The 17705-nt window shown below is 53.4% G+C and overlaps 1 protein-coding gene across 1 annotated transcript in view; it reads right to left on the bottom strand.

The window, feature by feature from the left end:
* Positions 1–11137: 11137 nt before the first annotated feature.
* PHF2 (PHD finger protein 2) overlaps positions 11138–17705 on the bottom strand; it is a 42540-nt gene continuing 35972 nt past the window's right edge. The window contains exons 16-20 of the mRNA XM_031654035.1: positions 16833–17110; positions 15685–15780; positions 14919–15028; positions 13732–14116; positions 11138–13128 (exon numbers count right to left, since the gene is read on the bottom strand). Coding sequence (XP_031509895.1) covers positions 13040–13128; positions 13732–14116; positions 14919–15028; positions 15685–15780; positions 16833–17110 — 958 coding nt within the window. The 3' untranslated portion in view covers positions 11138–13039. The remainder of the gene's footprint in view (positions 13129–13731; positions 14117–14918; positions 15029–15684; positions 15781–16832; positions 17111–17705) is intronic.

Genomic DNA, 17705 nt, shown 5'->3' on the forward strand with positions numbered 1-17705 from the left:
ATAGCAATTACTGACATGTTAGAGCTTAAGTCTGTTACTTTATTGTTATTTTCTATTTGTTCCTTTTGGCTTTTTATGCCTCTATTTCTTTCTTTGCCTTTCCATGCATTACTTAAACATTTTTGAGAGTTCCATTCTGATTTAGTTTTAGTGATTTTTAATAATACAGCTCTGTATAGTATGCTTAGTGATTGTTCTAGATATTACCATGTACATACATTATTTATTGCAATCTAGTGGCGCAGATGTTTTACCAATCTGAGTAATGTCTAAAAATCTTACTTCCACTTCCACTTCGTTTATAGTCTCAACTTTCAAAATATAATGTTCCTAATTATCTCCTCTACATACATTGAACGCCACATCTGAGGGTACTATTACTTTTGTTTCAACCACAAAATGTGATTAAAGAACTCTTTTGAAGAATTTACTTCTATTTTTAACTATTTCATTTACTTCTATTTTGTCTTTTTATCTATTCTGTTGTTGTTCTTTCTTTTCTAAAGGTCCCAGTATTCTTGCTATTATTTTCTTCTTTGCTATTTTTTTAAGAGTGGATTTATTAGTAAAAAGTTATCTTAGTGTTTGATCATCTGAGAGTGTCTTTATTTCTTCTTCATTCATGAAAGATAGTTTCACTACATATAGGATTTGGGGTTGACAGTTCTTTCCTTTCACTTGAAAATTGTTGCACCACTTCCTTCTGAACTCCATGGTTTCAGATGAGGAATCTGCTGCTATTTGAATTGGTGCTCCTTTGTAGGAAATGTGCCATTTCTCAGACTTTCATAAAAAAGATATTGTCTTTGTAATTTTCATAAGTTTAAATGTAATGTGTCTTGGTTGATGTGGATTTCTTTAGGTTTATCCTATTTGAAATTCATTTACCTTCCTCTATCTGTAGGTTTACAGCTTTCTTATGACTTACCTTTTAATTTTTTTATTAGAAACTTACAAAAAAATTTATTTTGAAGTCCAATTTGTCAATTTTTTAATATTATGTTTTGTTCTTTTTGTGTTCAGTCTAAGAAGGCTTTGCCTATACAAGTTTATTAAGATTTCTCCTATATTTTCTTCTAGAAAATGTATTGCTTTAACATTTAAGTTTAGGTCTTGAATCCCTTTGGCCTTAATTTTTGTGTATGGTATGAGTTAAGAGTCAAGGCTCACTTTTTTGCCCCTAGGCAGATGTCTAGTTTTCCAGCACCATTTGTTGAACAGACATTCCTTTTCCATATTGAGATGCCTTCATACCTTTGTTAAAACTCAATTAACCATATGCACGTGAATTAATTTCTGAATATTCCATTCAGTTCCATTTTTCTTTATCTACTACACTGTTTTGTTTACCCAGCTAATAAGAAGTCTTTATAACTTTATATTGACTCTTGACATCAACCAGTGTAGTCCTCCCCATTTGTTCTTTTTGAAACTTATTTGTTTTGGATGTTCTAGGTCCTTTGTATTTCTATGTCAATTTATTTCCATTTCTATCAAAAATATTGCCAAGATTGAAATTACAATAAATGAATAGATTGGTTTGGGGAAAATAAAATCTTAAAAATAGTGACTCTTTCAATTCATAAACACACTTAATCTCTTCATTTAAAGCCTTCTTTAGTTTCTCTCAACAGTTTTTGTAGTTTTTAGGGTATAGGCTTTGCAAATATTTTTGTTAAATTCATCCTGAAATATTTCATCTTTATTATGCTACTGTAAAAAGTATTGCTTTATAATTCCATTTTCCACTTGTTCATTGCTAGCATATAGAAATACAATTGACTTTTTAGTATTGATCTTGTATTCTGTAACCTTGATAAACCGGCTTTTGCCAATCTTTCCAGTCTTACCACTTTTTCTCTTTGTCTCCTCCTTTGGCCATTATACACAAAACTGATTCATGCTCCAGGTCTTTGCTCAAAAGAGTTCTAGTAGCTCTTTAGTAGATTCCTGAGGAATTTCTACAAATATAATAATGCCATCTGTGAGTGCCATCTAAAATGTGTTAATTTATTTTTCTTGCCTTATTACATTGGCTAACTACAAAGCTGAATAGAAGTGCTAAGAGTGGATATTCTTACTTCAATTCTGTTCTTGGGGGTAACTGTTCAGTCTCCTCACCATAAAGTATGCATTGATGCCCTTTATCAGGCTGAGGACATTCCCTTCTAGTTCTACACTTCTGGAAACTTTTGTCTTGAATGGGTACTCAGTTTTATCGAGTGATTTTTAGTCATATAGTTTCCTTCTTTATTCTCTAAGTCTGGTTACATTGACAGATTTGAGATAAACATCACTTCAACATGATGTATTATCCTTTGTATATATTGTTGGATTTAGTTTTCTAATATTTTGTGGAGAATCTGTGACTGCATACAAGAAATATAAGTGTATAGTTTTCTTTGTAATTTATTTTTAATGTCTATAGTTTTGATATCAGGGTAATGCTGGCCTTATAAAATGAGAGGTTTTGCCTAATCCTGTATTTTCTGAAAGACTTTATATATCATATCTTTATAAAATGTTGGAAGACATTTAATTATGAATTCAATTTTAATATTCAGATAGCTAATCAGATTTTCTATTTCTTTTTGCATCAGTTTTGGTTACTTGTGCTTTTCAAGGAATTTTTCCATCTAATTTGTCAAACTTATTTGTATAAACTTGGTCCTAATACTCACTTATTCTTTTAATGCCTGCAGGATCTGTAGCAATGGCCACTCTTCTGTTTGTAATAATAGTAACTTGTGCCTTCTTCATTTTTTTTCTTAATTTTTCTAGCTAGAGGTTTATCACTATTATTGATCTTTTCAAAGAACCAATTTTTTATTTCATTGATTTTCTCTTTTGCTTTTCTATTTCTTTGATTTTTCACGTGATTAATTTAAAATTAAATAAAATTTAAAATTTTGTTCCACAGATCCACTCAATTTTGAAAAAAGAGAAAAAAACTTAAATTCGTAACTCAGTCACACTAGTCACATTTCAATGCTCGATTGCACGATATGAACATTTCTGTCATGGCAGAGTGCTCTATTGGATGGTCCTGCTCTGGGGAATGGGAGGTCTGTTCCTCAGTTGGTTTCATTTCTCTTAGCTAGGCATTTTCTCCAAGCTTCCCAGGATTTACAGGAAGACAGGTGGCTCTTAAATCTATGCTGTCCTCTTCATGACTCTGGCCTTGGCCCCAGCTCAGGACTTATTAACCACCTCCCTTCCTCTTGGTCCCTCAACCCTTACCATCTGTTCCCACTTCCGCTTCGCAAGGAGTTTCTAACTCAGTAATCCACCCTGAAGCATCTTGCTCAAATCTCAATGCTCTCATTACCTGGACTTCCACAGGGCTTCCTAGTAGGGGAGGATCTGTCTCTCCCACAAGCCTAAGTATGGTTGTTTTTGGATGGGTCATGAGAATACCCACTTGGTGTCACTTGGCCTCAGGTGCCTACCGTACTGCCAGGGGATGGGGGCCATAGACAATAGCTGACAGCCCCAGAGCTGCGTTCCTACTTCTCTCTGGTTTGGTTTATGGCCTCAGAACCAGAGCTAAGATTGAGGCTAGAGGGGAAATCGTTTCTCCAGGCCTCACCCCTAAGGCTGGCCCAGGAAGGCAGCTTCCAATTCACAGAGTCTAGCCAAGTTTGGGCCAAGCACCCAGGAAGACATGGGCACCCTCAGAGGAGTATGGGATGGAGGGCCAGCGGCCACTTGTCTGGCATGGGCTGTGGCTGGGCAATCCAAAGCCTTGCCCTCTGCCATCTGGGCTTCCATGAGCCCCTGGCCTGCCTGGTTAGGCCAGCCAAGCCCACTGTGGTAGAAGTGGCCAGACCCACCCCTCTGCTGCCTGACTATGCCCCTGACTGCCTGCCTGTGCACTCTCAGGCCATGAATCACTGGGGTCTCAGAGGAGGAAACAGCGATAACCCCAGACTCCAGAAGGGCCACTTGGATACACTGTGTGTCTTAATCCGCATCTGCAGGGCCAAGCTCAGTGCAGCTCCTCCCCCCACCCCCACCTGCCCCAGGACCCTGCAAAGCCCATACACATCGCACTTCTCCAGCAGCCTGACCAGCCACCAGACCTGCCCCTGTCCTTCCCTGCTGTCACTCTGGCCCCTGCTGTGCACTCATGGGTACCCCTGCCTGGAGCCCCTTCCTCTGACACCCTCATTTCCCACCTGGGATCACAGTCTCTTCTTGTCAGACTCCATTCTGGCACTTCCTTTCCTAAAATTCCCTGTGTGCCCCTCCTCACCTTGGTCTCCAGTCCTTTTCTCCTCCAGGGTCCCTGGCCATTCTGTTCACATTGCTACCCACTCACCACTGAGGCCCTCACCTGCCCAGGAGCTGGGGCTCCCCAACGGGAGGATCACAGCTGGCTCACCACTCTGGCCCCAGCACCAGCCAACATGGGCCAAACGGAGACCACTCCCAGGGGTGAAATGGGCCTGGGGAGGCCTGATGACTGCCCAAAGGATGCCCTGCTGGGGCTGTGAGAGTTGCAGTACAAGAGAATGGAGGACACAGAATGTCAGGATCCCGTAACAGTTAGTGGGGAGCCACAGATGGTGGTTGAGCTGGTAAGTGACCAGAGGAAATGGTGTCTCAAAGCTGAATTTGGGGCAATAAAGAAGGGAATCAGGAGACCTAGACAGGGCAGGGCTGGTGTAGGGGGTCCTGGGAGATTGCATGCCCTCCCCCCATGCCCTGCCCCAGAGTAAAGTGGGAGCTAAGCCCAGAGAGTGTCTGCATTGAGTTGGGGAAAGAGGGAGGGTTTGACCAGGAGAGCGCACCCCTCCTCCCTGAGCAGGGAGAGTGGATGCAGACTGAGGTCATCAACAGCCTTCAGGTTTGCTTCATGGGTTTGCAGCTCATCAATCCGAGGAGGACAAGAAGGATGTGGTAGACTGGGAACATGTTCCAGCATTGCACGTGGAAACCCTGGAGGAGCAGAGTCCAGACATTGATTAAACTTTTACACCGGGAAACTAATTTCTGTGTATTTATATGCCACAAATACTTGGATACCAGTGGGGAATATATCCGGGCGATCCCAGTGCTCTGCAGCGAATTACAATACATCCCAGTGGAGCAGAGCTGCGTGGTTTAAAAAGTAAATAATAAGGAAACAGGACTGTCTTCTTCCCCAGATTTAAAGGTGAAATAAATGGCTTTTTTGAGCAATGATAATAATCCAGTAAACATCGTGTGGGTCGCCCTAGGAGCCGGGCACTGAGCTAAGGTGGCTTACCTCTGTAATCCTGATGGCACCGGAAGGTAAGATGATCGTCCCCCTGGGGGCCCCGCCAGCCCAGGGAGCAGAGCAGAGCTGCCGATGGCCCCCTGGAGGCGAAGACATGTAGTTTTCCTAAACGCTAAGAGAAAGGAGCCCAAGAAGGAAGGAAGGAAATACAAATGTACTTCTGGGCATGTCGTAGACCAGAGCTTCCTCTACCAAATGTGTGGGTCACTGCGCATTTATGTAAGATTTCCCTGTGACAAGCAGATAACACTTCATATTGGTGTACCCACGGGGTACTCCTGATGCTAGACAACACATGGACAAAATCCTTCCTCCTCTGGGTAAAAAGACACAGGTAACAACGCGGAGGTGGCCTCACACACCTATTAAATCAGCCACAGTGAGCAGCAATCACACAGCACTGCAGTGGGCCGCTCCCAGCCAGGCTGTGCGGACAAGAGGGCTCCGTGGAGCTGCCAGCCCGTTGGGCAGCCCACTCATCCCGACCAGGCAGCCTGAGAGACTTGTCCCCAAGAGCACACCAGGCAGGTGGAATCATGGCACACCAGGCCCCTGATTCTTATTCTCACAAGCCCTTCAGGAGGCCAGGGGTATTGCTGTGTTTTACAGGCAGGAAGTCAAGGACCCAGGTCACACAGTGGGCAAGGGCAGCGCCAGGACCTCCACCCCCCCCATCAGCATGAGAAGTGGGGTGCACCCTCTTTTTCTGCTCCTGCCTGCGAAGCCGGCGCATCTATTGTTTGGCAAGTGCAGTTTGCAGGGATGACGAGGATTCCGATTTTGGAATAGCACTGACTGGACAGTGGGGCCCAGGGCCCAGCCGGGCCGGCGGGAGGACGATTAATGACAAGGATCCTACTTGGAGGCCGGGCGAGGGCCCAGCCAGCGCCGGGTGTTTACAGCTCGCTCGAATGTTTGGGCCTGCAAATCCGTGTCAGATGTTAATGGAACAGCATCATTTTTCTACCGAGGTGGCATCGCTGGGGTTGTTTGGATGAGGCAGCAGTGGGACTCGGCCTGGAACAGGCTTCAAGGGCAATGGGTGGCTCAACGGGGCGGCTGGGGCTTGCCAGGGGGCATCCATCAGGCATCCACAGCCCACTGGGCCCCTGAGGGCACCCCGCCTGGCACCCCAGTCACCACAGCCAGCTCCTCTGGCCACAGGGCTCTGCAGAAAAAAACTTTAAGTTGCAGCCAAAAAAAATTTTTTTTTACTCCAAAATATGAGAAAGAACCAAAAACTGGAAATGAGTAAGTGTTTAAGCATCGGTACAGGCCCGCCCAGCACACATGCCTTGAGGTCCAGGACACCGCCTCCCCTGCACCTCCTGCTGCGCTTGGGTGCCAGGTCCACCCGCGGAAGCTCTCGGGCCAGGCCCACGGCAGCTCTGCAGGCCATCACCGCTCTTGATAAGGCCTCGAGGGCAGAAGTCAAAGCCTGGGTGGGGACACCTCTCCCCTGCCTCAGCTCCAGTGAGACCTCCCCTGCCCCTCCAGGTGGAGGCAGCCTTGCTGTCAGGAAGGCAGAGGGAAAAAGAGGCCCAGAGAAGGAAAGTGACCTGCCCGAGGTCACACAGTGAGCAAGACCCTCTGAGCAGGCTTGCAGAAGGGTGTAAGAGTGCCCTTCAAGGGGCTGTTGGGAAGTGGGGGGCACTCACAGAGGAGTGGGCCCTGGAGCAACTCTATGTGGGGTCAGCGCCATCACCCCCACTCTGGAGACAAGGAGGCTGAGGCTGTCCCCCAAGGCAAGGACCTGCCAAGGGCTTGAGGGGATGAAGCCTCCCTCTAACCCTGGCCCTGCTGGCTCTCAGCGCCCTCTCCTCACCTCACTGCCTCCTGGCTCTTCCTCAGCAAGCTGGCTCCTGCCCGAGGGCCTTGGCACAGGCTGTCCCCTCTGCTCACACTCTTCTCTCAGGCTTTCAAGGCTCTGCTCAAAGGCTCCCCAGGCCAGACTGTCTAAGCCTGCCCAGCCCATGACCCAGCCCTGTTCCCTCTGTGCGCCGGGGATTAGGGAGCGTGCTAAGTGGTCAGCCAGCCGGGGGAAAGCTTGTAGTGCCCTGCATAGCATACAGTAGGTGCTCAGGAACTGTGACCACACTGGCCACAGAGTCACTGGACAAGACCAGCGGTATTGAACCCTGATGTCTGAGACCTTCTGTCTGAGTGTTTATGTCACCGTCACCACTGGGAATTGTTATTAAGGAGACTGCTTTCATGAGGGCTGGAACACAGCTTGGATTTTAAAATCAGCAACATCTCTCTCTTTTTTAACCCTGGACTGTGAGCCCTCCCAACTCTTCCTTCCGCACCACCCTCCAGCCTCTTGATACTGTGAACAAGGAGGACAGAGACCCTTGGCTGCCATATGTTCCCGACAAGACCTGCCTCAGTGTCACCATCCACAAATCGGGCTCCTTGCCCAGGGCTGTGCAGAGGCTGGGACGGGCACAGAGCTCAGGCTAGGCTGGGGCAGGCAGGGGAAGGAGACCCGCCTATCTAGGGAAAAGGGGTGGGCCTCTTTGCAGCCCTTAGAGAGAGAGCCGTGGGGACAGCGCCGGTGCCCCTTAGATGAGCTCCAAGCTCCGCCCTGCCCTTCCACTGGCTCAGGCCCTGGCTGCAGCCATCCACCTCAGGGCCTTTGCTCCTGCACCACCCCTTGGCCCACACCCACAGCCCTCCTTTCGCGGACCTTGCAAGCTGCCTCCTGGCTGCTGACTGCAGAACTTCTCTCTGCAGGTTTCGCTTATAAGACCAAAGGCTCTGGAGCTGACCTGCTTGGACTTAAATTCCTGCTCTAGCAGCTGAGAGACTCTGTGCCTCAGTTTCTTCATCAGTAAAATAGAGACATTCAGAAGATCTCCCTCAGGGGGAGACTGTGAAGCATGAACAAGGTAACACAGCACAGGTGCATCAATGACTAAGCTGATTTTTACTGTCGCCTTCCCAGCACTCACAGCATGCTTGTAATTTTTTTTTTTTTTTTTTGGCCTGTAGTTACCATCACGCCTGCCATTAGCCCTTAAGTCCCAGCACCCTCCCCATCCCCAGGCACTAAATAACCTTACCCAATTGTCCTCCTTGTTCCCGGCCCTGCCCTGCCCCCCGGTGGTTATTCTGGGTATGGCCCCAAAGGTTCGCAAATTGAACCCTGTTTTGCCAACTGCAGGTTCAGGGACTGGCTCTGGGTCCAGCCGGGGTCAAAGGACTTGGGCACATACACAGGCAGGGCCCTGCAGAATAGACTGAGCTGGCCGATTTTCTGAGCTCCCCACCAGGCATGGAGATGATGGGCACCTGGCAGGGGCAAGGGAGAGTCCCTTGCCTCTGGCCCACCAACAGCAGGCTGTAGTCCTGGAGAGCCCACTCCACCTGCTCCCAAACTGCCCGGCCCCCCAAGGGCCTGCCACATCCCTCCACTGTGAGGGTAGCCCCAGGGCCCTGCTCTGAGCCACTGCAGACTCTCCTTTCTGTTCAGCCCACAGGGCCCATGTCTGACAGCCCCAGGGCATGGCTGCCTGCCTCCGCCTCTGCTCATGTTGCTAGAAACACCACTTCCCACGGGTCAGCTCCAGGGGCCCCTGCAGACCTGCCCTTCCCACCTGGAGGCATGTCTTCCCCACACGCTGTCCTGTGGTCCTGTGGTCCTGTGGTCCTGTGGTCCAGGTGGCAGGTGTGGGTCCCGCTCCACGGTGAGTAGCGAGCGCCTCCTCCAAGCCTCGGTGGACTCCTGGGCAGAACTGGCTGGTGACAATGCCTGCCCCAGGTTGTCAGTCATGGTGAAGGCTGGGGCAGGTTCTCCACACAGTGCCGGACACACAGCAGCCGCTCAGTAAACAACTGGAATCCAGCGAGCGTTGGAGGGCAGGACTGGGGGCAGTTTGCTTGTGTGTGTTCACTGTACTGCGTGCTGACCTTGCTCAGGCCAAGCCGGGCAGGCTGCAGGGACAGAGGACAGACAGGCCCGAATCTCAGAGGCGTAACCCACAAAGTCCGCTGCTGGTGGGCAGCTCCCTTCCAGACCTCACCCTCCCGACTTCACTGTCACAGGGCAGTCAGCACCGACACCAAAGTTAGGGGAAGAGCCACAGCTAGGGGCACGCTTGGGGACACATGGGCCCCTGGCCTCCTGGTTTCAGGAGCACACCCAGAGATGCATGACCAGGTCTGTGTGCCACACACCTGGGCAGGATCCTTGCATGACACCTGGCTCACAGGTTGCCTGGCACTCAATGGGGGCTGGGCTCCAGACACCGGGCCGGCCTGAGTGCAGCACAGGGAGGAGCCTGGGCTCCAGGAGATGCTGGGCAGCCGCAGAAGCCCCTTCCAGGGCCCAGGGTGCTCAGCTCATGTGAGTCCTAACAGCAGTGCTTGGTGGGGATGGACCCAACTAGCACCCAGACATCTCCACCTAGATCCAGCTGCTGGGCCCAGGGGGCCGGCCAGCCTGAGGGTGGTTGGAGCTTCAGAGCCTGGACCTGGAGGGTGCTGCACACTTTATCCCAGTGGCTGTGCGGCTGAAGGTGTGGGGACTCCTGGGGGAACCACAGGACAGTCTCTGACTGGACCTGGCAAGGACAGGCCAGCTTCCCAGGTAGCCTAGGGGTGTGCAGAGGACACCCAGCTCTTGTGGGGTTCCGCGGAGTGGCTCAGGCTGTGGGAGTACCCACAGCCCAGGGGCATCCAAAATGCCTGGCAGCCTGGGCAGCCCCAGCGTGGGTCCCAGGCACCACCTGGGGACAGCAATGGGACCCCACCCCATCCTGCAGTCCCCAGGTCCTGGACGGGTTCCTTCTGGGGGCTCGACCACCGTGCATGGTGGGAGCACCCCCCCGAGCCCCCAGCAGGGACTGGAGGAAAGCAAGCTCAGAGCAAGAAAGGACTTGCCCACGGGCAGCCTTGGGTTAGTTTCCGGTGTCACATGACAAACTGCACGGAGTGAATGACCACAAACCTGCAGGTTGACAAAACCCCCTGGAATCTCGCAGGGGTGGGTCGGACGCCCGGCACGGCAGGGCCCTCTGCTCAGGGTTTACTGGGGAACCAGCTTCCCACTTCCTCAGGGTGTCGGCAGCCAAGGCCGACCCTGCTCAGCGAGCTGCAAGCTGAGAGACCTTGGGTGACCCAGGCCAAACTCCTGTCCCCAGCTTATCTCACTCCCAGCTCCCATGCCAGGGCAAGACCCCATGTGTGGAGGCTTGGGCCAGTCCAGCCATCATCACACCCCCGTATTGTCAACGTCTGCACTGCCCAAATGGCCCGAGGTTATTCACGTTTCTTCAATAAATGCCAAATGGCCTGTTTATCGGTGGTCAACATTGTCACCAGCGCCCCACGCATGCACCACCCCCCACAGACTGACCCGGGCCTCACCCATGTCCCAGCAGCCCTGCCTGCCACGCACCAGCGACCCCACCCCTGCGCTCAGCACCCTCCCTGGGCTCGCACCATTTGAGTTCCTCTGTCAGGCAAGGGCTGCTCCTGGTAGTTCGCTGTAATCACATGAAACTTAGGCTGGAGCTCGGCAGGGCACTGAATACCTCTGGGTGTGCATCCGTGCTGGGGTGCACACGTGTGTGCCTGCTGGACCCAGCCAAACCCCATATCCATGAGTCCAAAAGAAGGTTCCAGAGGCTTCCCGAGGACATCCTCAGGGCTGGGACTGGCAAAGCCAGAGTCTCAAAGGCTGCTGCCACCCCTGCAGCCACCGAGGGTCTCTTCTGCCCACTCCTGCCAGCCAGCTTGGGGTGCTGTGTGTGCCCCTCAGGCGGGGCAACCTGAGGCTTTCCATGAGCAACACAGGTGGCCGGCGTCCCCCCACTGCCCTCGCTGCCAGGGTGAACAACTACAGTCAAGGCAGAAATGACACAGACATGGTTCTGTACAAAACCTGAAATATTTTTACTTTTTTAAAACTTTGATCTAAGTTGCCTTAGACCTCATGGACTCGATACAAGAGTAATATGAATTGGGAAATAAAACACTTTAATAGCCACGATAAACTTTGTTAGAAATGTACATGTTGCCAAAATAATAATAATAAAATTAAAAATAAAAGAGAGAGAGAGAGAACAGCTTGATGTCCAGGTTAGATTATATAAATGTTCAACAAGGGCAGGGTAAAGGAAACTTTAAAAACACCGGTTCTGAATAAGCCTGGGGCCCCACGAGACTCCCCCTCTCCCAGCCTCGGGCCCTGGGGACTGCGTCCCTCCAAACAGGACAAGTGGGAGTGGATAAGGCCTCCACCAAGCTGCCTCTCCCCGTGGACAAAACATCCAGGTAATGGGTATATAAACAAAGCTCATAAGAAATGTACAAATATAAAAAGCTACAAACATTAATAAATTACAGCATCACAAAACACGGAAACACTTCACAAGGTGCTAGTAAAATAACTGTATCCCCCAATCCCCTCATCATACAAGAAGGAAAACAAAGAGCTGGTATTAAAGTTGAAGATTCATCTTCAAAATGTGTCTGGAATAGATCTTTTGTGTACTATTCGCTTCTGTAAAGAGAGTGTAAGGCTGCACAGACATCACTTGTTTTTCAGGCAATACCTTAGTTCTTAAAAGAAAAAATAATAATAATAATAAAAGGAAAGGAGAAGGAAAAAGCATCAGAACCCAACTGTCCATCTGACTCAGCAAAAAACTCGTATAAATGTTAATGAAGAACTCTATAGAAATTCCTAAAGATACTTTTACTCTTATAAAAAAGAAGTTATTTAAAAAGCTATTTACACGCTACATTCTATGAAAAATATGCTTCAGGAAATACATCTAAAATTAAAATACAGGATTGCCTGAGAAACAAATCCAGCCCCTCCGTGTCGATGGTGGACACACCGTCCAGGTACGACCCATGCAGGCGACACCACACGCTGACACGGGAGAACAGAGAAGTGCCGACCGTAAGTCCTCGGGCCGCCTGGCCACTGCCCCTGCCCCGCCAGTCCCAGGGCAGGGGCGCCTTGGCTGAGAAGTGCTTCTCCAGAGTGTGGCCAGCAGGGCAAGATGGTCCCTGCCACATGGCTTAGCCTGGGTCTCCCAGACCCCAAGATATGGCTGAGCCCTTGCCCTTTCCTGGGGACCCCACAATGGCTCCCCTGCCTGCTAACACACCAACCCAGCTGCCAGTCTTAGCTGCCCCCGAGAAATGCTCCTGGGCATTCAGGCTGGACACCTACCATCCTGCTGCCACCTGCCAACCAGGGAGCTCGGGGCAGACCCTTCCTCGCCCACCGAGCACAGTCTGGACTTGGCTGAGAATCACTCAGGAAGAGAAGGGGGGACATAAACATCCCACTTGCGCCTCCTCTTTCTGTGTTCTTTGCCTTTTTTTTAAGCCCCAGGAGGCTGCCAGCCTGTGGCCAGCTCCGACTCTGGGGCTGGTGAGCACTGGCTCACTCTGCCTTCCTTGAAGGACTCATGCTCTCAGCAGAGCTGCAGAGGCCCTGCAATCACACCCACGCTCAGGGGAGCCTGGAGGCTGTCCTTAAAGTGGAATGAACGGTCCTCAAACTTGCAGGGCCGCTTTTCTGGGACAGGTCACTCTTAGCAACTTGAGAAAAGACGTCCATTTTCAAATCGAGGGGCCGCACTGGGCTTGCTCTGCCGGCTGAAGGGACAGACGCTCATTGGGGTGATGGCAGCCGGGAAGAGGCAAGGCCCTCCCTGGTGGGGCAGCTCAGCACCCTCCTGGGAGGCAGGTGTTTTGTTTTCGCGGGGCTCCGGGGGTCCTGAGCGGAGCAGAAGGATCCTGGCTTTCCAAACCTTAAAGGAGCAGTTTCCCGTTCCGATGAATTTTCAAAATTTTCCCAAGCCTCTGCTTGGCGGTCGCCATGCCCTTTTTTGTACGTTTTCCTAGGGGAGTCGGGGAGGGGACACAAAAAAGGAAGGTGAGCTAGATGGCAAGGAGCGCGGCATGCCACTGCAGGGGAGGGTCCCGCTAACACCAAGGGGCAGCCTGCAGTCCCACATCTGTAAAATGGGCCTATGAGGCCCCAGCTCCGAGCTCAGCACCCCTCAGGAGTCCGGGATCACCGGCAAAGCCTCCACCTCAGAGGCCGTGTCCTCAAGGGGCCCTGGCAGGTAGGATGGGCATGGACTTGGGGATGGCATTACGAGAAGGATGCGAGGATGCCTGGGCCCCACCCCCAGTAACAAGGCCAGGAGCCACTGCCAGCACCCCGTGCTGCGTCACTCAGTCTCCACAGCTGGGGTGCAGGCAGATCAGGGGCTGAGCACGCCCACTGAGGAGAAGGATGAAAGCACACATGTCCTGTGCCGTAGGACACGCTCACACGAAGACGCAACTAACTTGGACCACAGCACCCTGCGACCTGAGGCACAGGAGCCCCTCCCGATGTGCTGCCCTCTACCACAGGCCGAGTCTGCACGTCTGGGACTGCGCAAGGGGGCAGGCAGGGCAGCGGGGCTGCAGGCTCCCTCCAGCAGGCACGGTACCTTTGGCAGCGGTGTTGTTGTTTGGAGACGACGCGGAGGGCCGCCTCTGTGTGAGAAAGACCCCAGGGGCCATGGGCTGGGAGGCGCGGCCCGCCTGGGCCCCGGTGAAGGCGCCAGCGGCTGTGTACTCATGGTCGGCCAGGCTGCTGCTATGAGACTCAGGCGGGGGCTCTGGCGAGCTGCCCTCCTGCGAGGCCTGGCTGCTGGCTGTGCTGGTGGAGGCCGGGGTGGTGGAGGCAGGGGTGGTGGAGGCAGGGGTGGTGGAGGCCGGCGTGGTGGAAGTGGAGGTGGTGCCAGCAGAGATGGAGGTGGAGGTGGAAGGGGAGGTGGTGTTAGGAGTCAGCTTCCTCTTGGCACTCTTTTTTTTCCTGCTTTTCTGCTCCTCCTTTGAACAAAACATGCAGGGCAGACTCAGACGCACGGCCCACTTGGGCCAACAGAGCAGGGAGCTCCCAGCATGGCCTTGCCAGGGGCCCTTAAGCACAGCAGGGCTGGGCAGTAGGAGCCTGAGGCCTGACTCTGGGCCACCGGGGGCACAGGACGCAAGGGGACAGGGTGCCAGCACCCACAGCAGTTGCCTGGCCTCCCCGTCAGTGTGAGTTAACCTAGCAGTTGAGCCTGTAGGATGGCACTCCTACCCCATCACCCCACGCAGCGGCCATATACATCTCCCAGTTTTGGAGGAATATTACTTTGATCGTAATAAATTCCTTGGGCACCCAGATGAGGTCGGGCCTGGTCTGGAGGGTACGTGAGGCTCCAGGAGCCTCCATTTCTGAGCTGGGACGAGCTGAAGGTGGGCGATGAACTTTTAGGAGCATGTAGAGACAGAACACCTCATTTCCCACCTGAGGACAATTCAAAACCACCCGTGTGATGGGGGGAGGGAAAGGGGCACTCCCTCCACGCCGCTGTTGCACCAGAGAGCAGCCCAGCCTCGGCACGGATGGGGCTGTCCAGCGTCAGGGCCCCAGCCGTCAATTCCTAGCTCCCCGGACCCCACGCGGGGAATTTAGGGCCTGGAGGAACAGGGCACTCTCTAATCAAATGTCGTCAAGCCTGTGACTGCCCCTGGTTCAGGGGGTCTGTGCATGGGGTGGAGAAATAGGTACCTTGGGGAACCTGAGCCCAGGTGGGCGTAGCAGGGACCTGGCTGCCCTGTGTCCCTCTCCCTCGCCCCTCCTCACCTGCTGGGACAGCTTAGCTGCAGCAGCCGCCAGCCCGGTCTCGATGGAAGCCACCCGTGTACCCTCACGCACAGGCCTGTCCTGTCTTGGTACTGATGGGCCGACCCTTGCTGTGGAAGAAAAGGGCCAGCCCTCTCAAGCGGTAGGCCGCGGCCTGTCCACCCCTCCTGGTGTGGGGCTACCCTGCCCCCACCACAGCCTTTCCCCTGGCCAGGCAGGCCTGAGCACCGGGCTTCCTGGCTGTGAAGCCGCCTCACAATAGGGCAGGGCCAGCTGCTCCACCCCAGGAGGAAGATACTACAGTGGGGTCTGCATGGCACAGAGCCCAGGAGGCCCAGCAACATCAGAGAGGCTGGGCAGGCGGGTGAGGGTAACGTGGAAGGAGGACAAGGCCTCACCCCACTGGTGCCCCAGCAGGTGTCCCTCAGCCACCATCAAGGGGGTGCCCCCGGTACAAAGGTGACCCTCACAGAGCTTCCCATTGAGGGAGAAACCAGAGAGAAGCCAGCCAGAGGAGTGAGGGCTTTTGAGTGGGGGCTGTGTAGAGCACATCTGGGCTCCCAGGCCCCCAGAAGCAAAGCAGAAGTGAAGCCCACAGCACTCCTGCAAGTAGCCGACCATCCCCAGCGGGCCGGGCCGCCCAGCTGTTGGGACAGGACAGGTGCAGAGCTGAGCCCACATTCTCAGGGGCTGGAGGGACCACAGACAAAGTCACGGCTTCCACACTGGGTGTCGGGTGGACCCCCCACCCCTGTCCCAGCACTACCTGTTGGGCTGTAGGGAGCATCATCTGAGCCTTTCCTTTTCTTTGACCGGGACTTGAAGATGGGGTTGTCTTCGTCTGACTCCAGTGAGGGGTAAACTAGAGGGAGGCAGAGGGAAGGCGGGGGCGGCTGAGTGCAGGGTGGGGCCACAGAGGGGCGGGGGAGTACAGGTGGCTGCAGACCTTCCTCACCAGCGACCCCAGGGCCTATGCTAAGGCCTGCCACACTGTCACTGTTGGCTGTGATGGAAACTGCCCATGATGAGGACACCCCAGGCATGGGCATAGGTGCCCCAGAAATTATCCAGAGGGGCAGGGACTCGCCCAGACAAGAGGGCATCTGCATTTACCTGACCAGCCTCATCTGCCCAGCCTAGCCCCGGTGCCTGCAAGCTCCTGGCCTCTAAGGGCTGCCCTCCGTACATCTGTTCACGGAGCTTGAGATCCCCAGAGGCCCCACCTGGAGGAAGCTGCAGCAGAGACTGGGGGACCAGGGAAGGATGGGACCCCACAATCAGACTAGGGCATCTCCGCTCCTGCAAGAGGAACACTTTGAGGCTCCAGGAAACGTTCTGTTTGGTGAAAAGTTTCTGATGCTATGAAAAGGGAAAACGTCTAACGTCCATGGAGGGTGGGCTCTGACAGCCCCGCCCTGCCCGACAGGTCTTGGTGGAGGGGACCCTGCAGGGCACGACCTGTGGCTGGTGGGGAGCTGCCCCAACACGGTGACGCAGTGACCCTGTGACCCTCACAAGCCAAGTGCCACCCTGCACTCACTGCAGGTTGTGGTCCTTCAACTTGCGAGGCCTGTTGAGGAACGCCCAGGACCCAAGGCTCAGGAGGAGGCAAGATGGCGCCCGGCACCACACACCCCCACAGAGCCCAGAAAACAGGAGTTCACTGTGCTGTCATTCTGTTTGTCAGAGGAGAGTAGGCCCCACCATGAAGCCCACGTCTGTCCACCAGATGTGGGCCAGGGCCAGTCTCGCTCACAGGAGGGTCTCCCAGGACAGCAGTCAGAGGCCGAGGGTTTTGCTGAGCTGAGGCCGGCTGTAACTTGGAGAGCTGCATGTTTCTGCTACTGTCTCCACTCTCAGCCAGGCCTTCTAGGGCTGAGCGTGGGCCCTGCCCCATGCAGGAGTGACACTCACCGTAGTCTGAGTCCTTGAAGCAGGCATCCAGGTGGTCCTGCTCTTCCTCGTAGTCATCCAGGTCCACACTGTTCTTGGCAGCCCTCTTCAGCAGTCGTTTGCCTGCACTCTTGCCACTGCCACCCCCATTCTTCCGGGCACCATGGGCAGCCAGCGAGCTCCCCTTGGCCTGGCCGGCGCCCCACGTGGTCTGCAGGCAGGAGTCGGAGGCCTGCAGGTTGGCCATGGACAGCATTCCCTGAATGGCTTCCTGCGTGCTGGGGGAGGCCGGGGGCTGGCTACGGGCACAGAGAGACAGGCACTCAGCCCAGCGCTCTTGGCCTGCAGCCCAGGCACTTAGACAACAGTCTATGGCCTGCACAAACTCCTGGCCCAGGTGGCAGGCAGAGGGCGTGGAGTAGAGGGTGGCAGTGAGCTGATGACTTCTCCCTTGGAAGAGGCCAGCCACTGCCCCCATCCAGCTCTGTTCATCCACCCATACACCACAGAGAAGGCTGGAGGCCTGGGGAGAGAGATGGGCAGGAGACTTGGGAAGACAGCAGATGGGAAGGGGGGTCCAGACCCTCACATGGTCACACACTGGTCTCTCCCACCTTAAAGCCAGCCGACCCAGTGACCTCCCTCCTGCCCCCCAGCCACTCTGTGTACCCCCTCGGTCCACGCTATGCCTCTCTCCCAACTGCAGAACTAGCCCTGAGGATTCCTTACCCCATTCTGTAGGGAACCCTCCCAGATGTCACCCTGAGATGGGGCAGTGCAGCCCACTGCCTCCCATGGCACACGCTCTCCCCAGTGACCCACACTCCTCTCCACACCCACACCTGCACCCACACCTGCATCTACACCTCTACCTACCCTCACACCTGCACCTGC

Source organism: Papio anubis, chromosome 13 (genome assembly GCF_008728515.1).
Source record: "Papio anubis isolate 15944 chromosome 13, Panubis1.0, whole genome shotgun sequence".
Taxonomy (NCBI): Eukaryota; Metazoa; Chordata; class Mammalia; order Primates; family Cercopithecidae; genus Papio; species Papio anubis.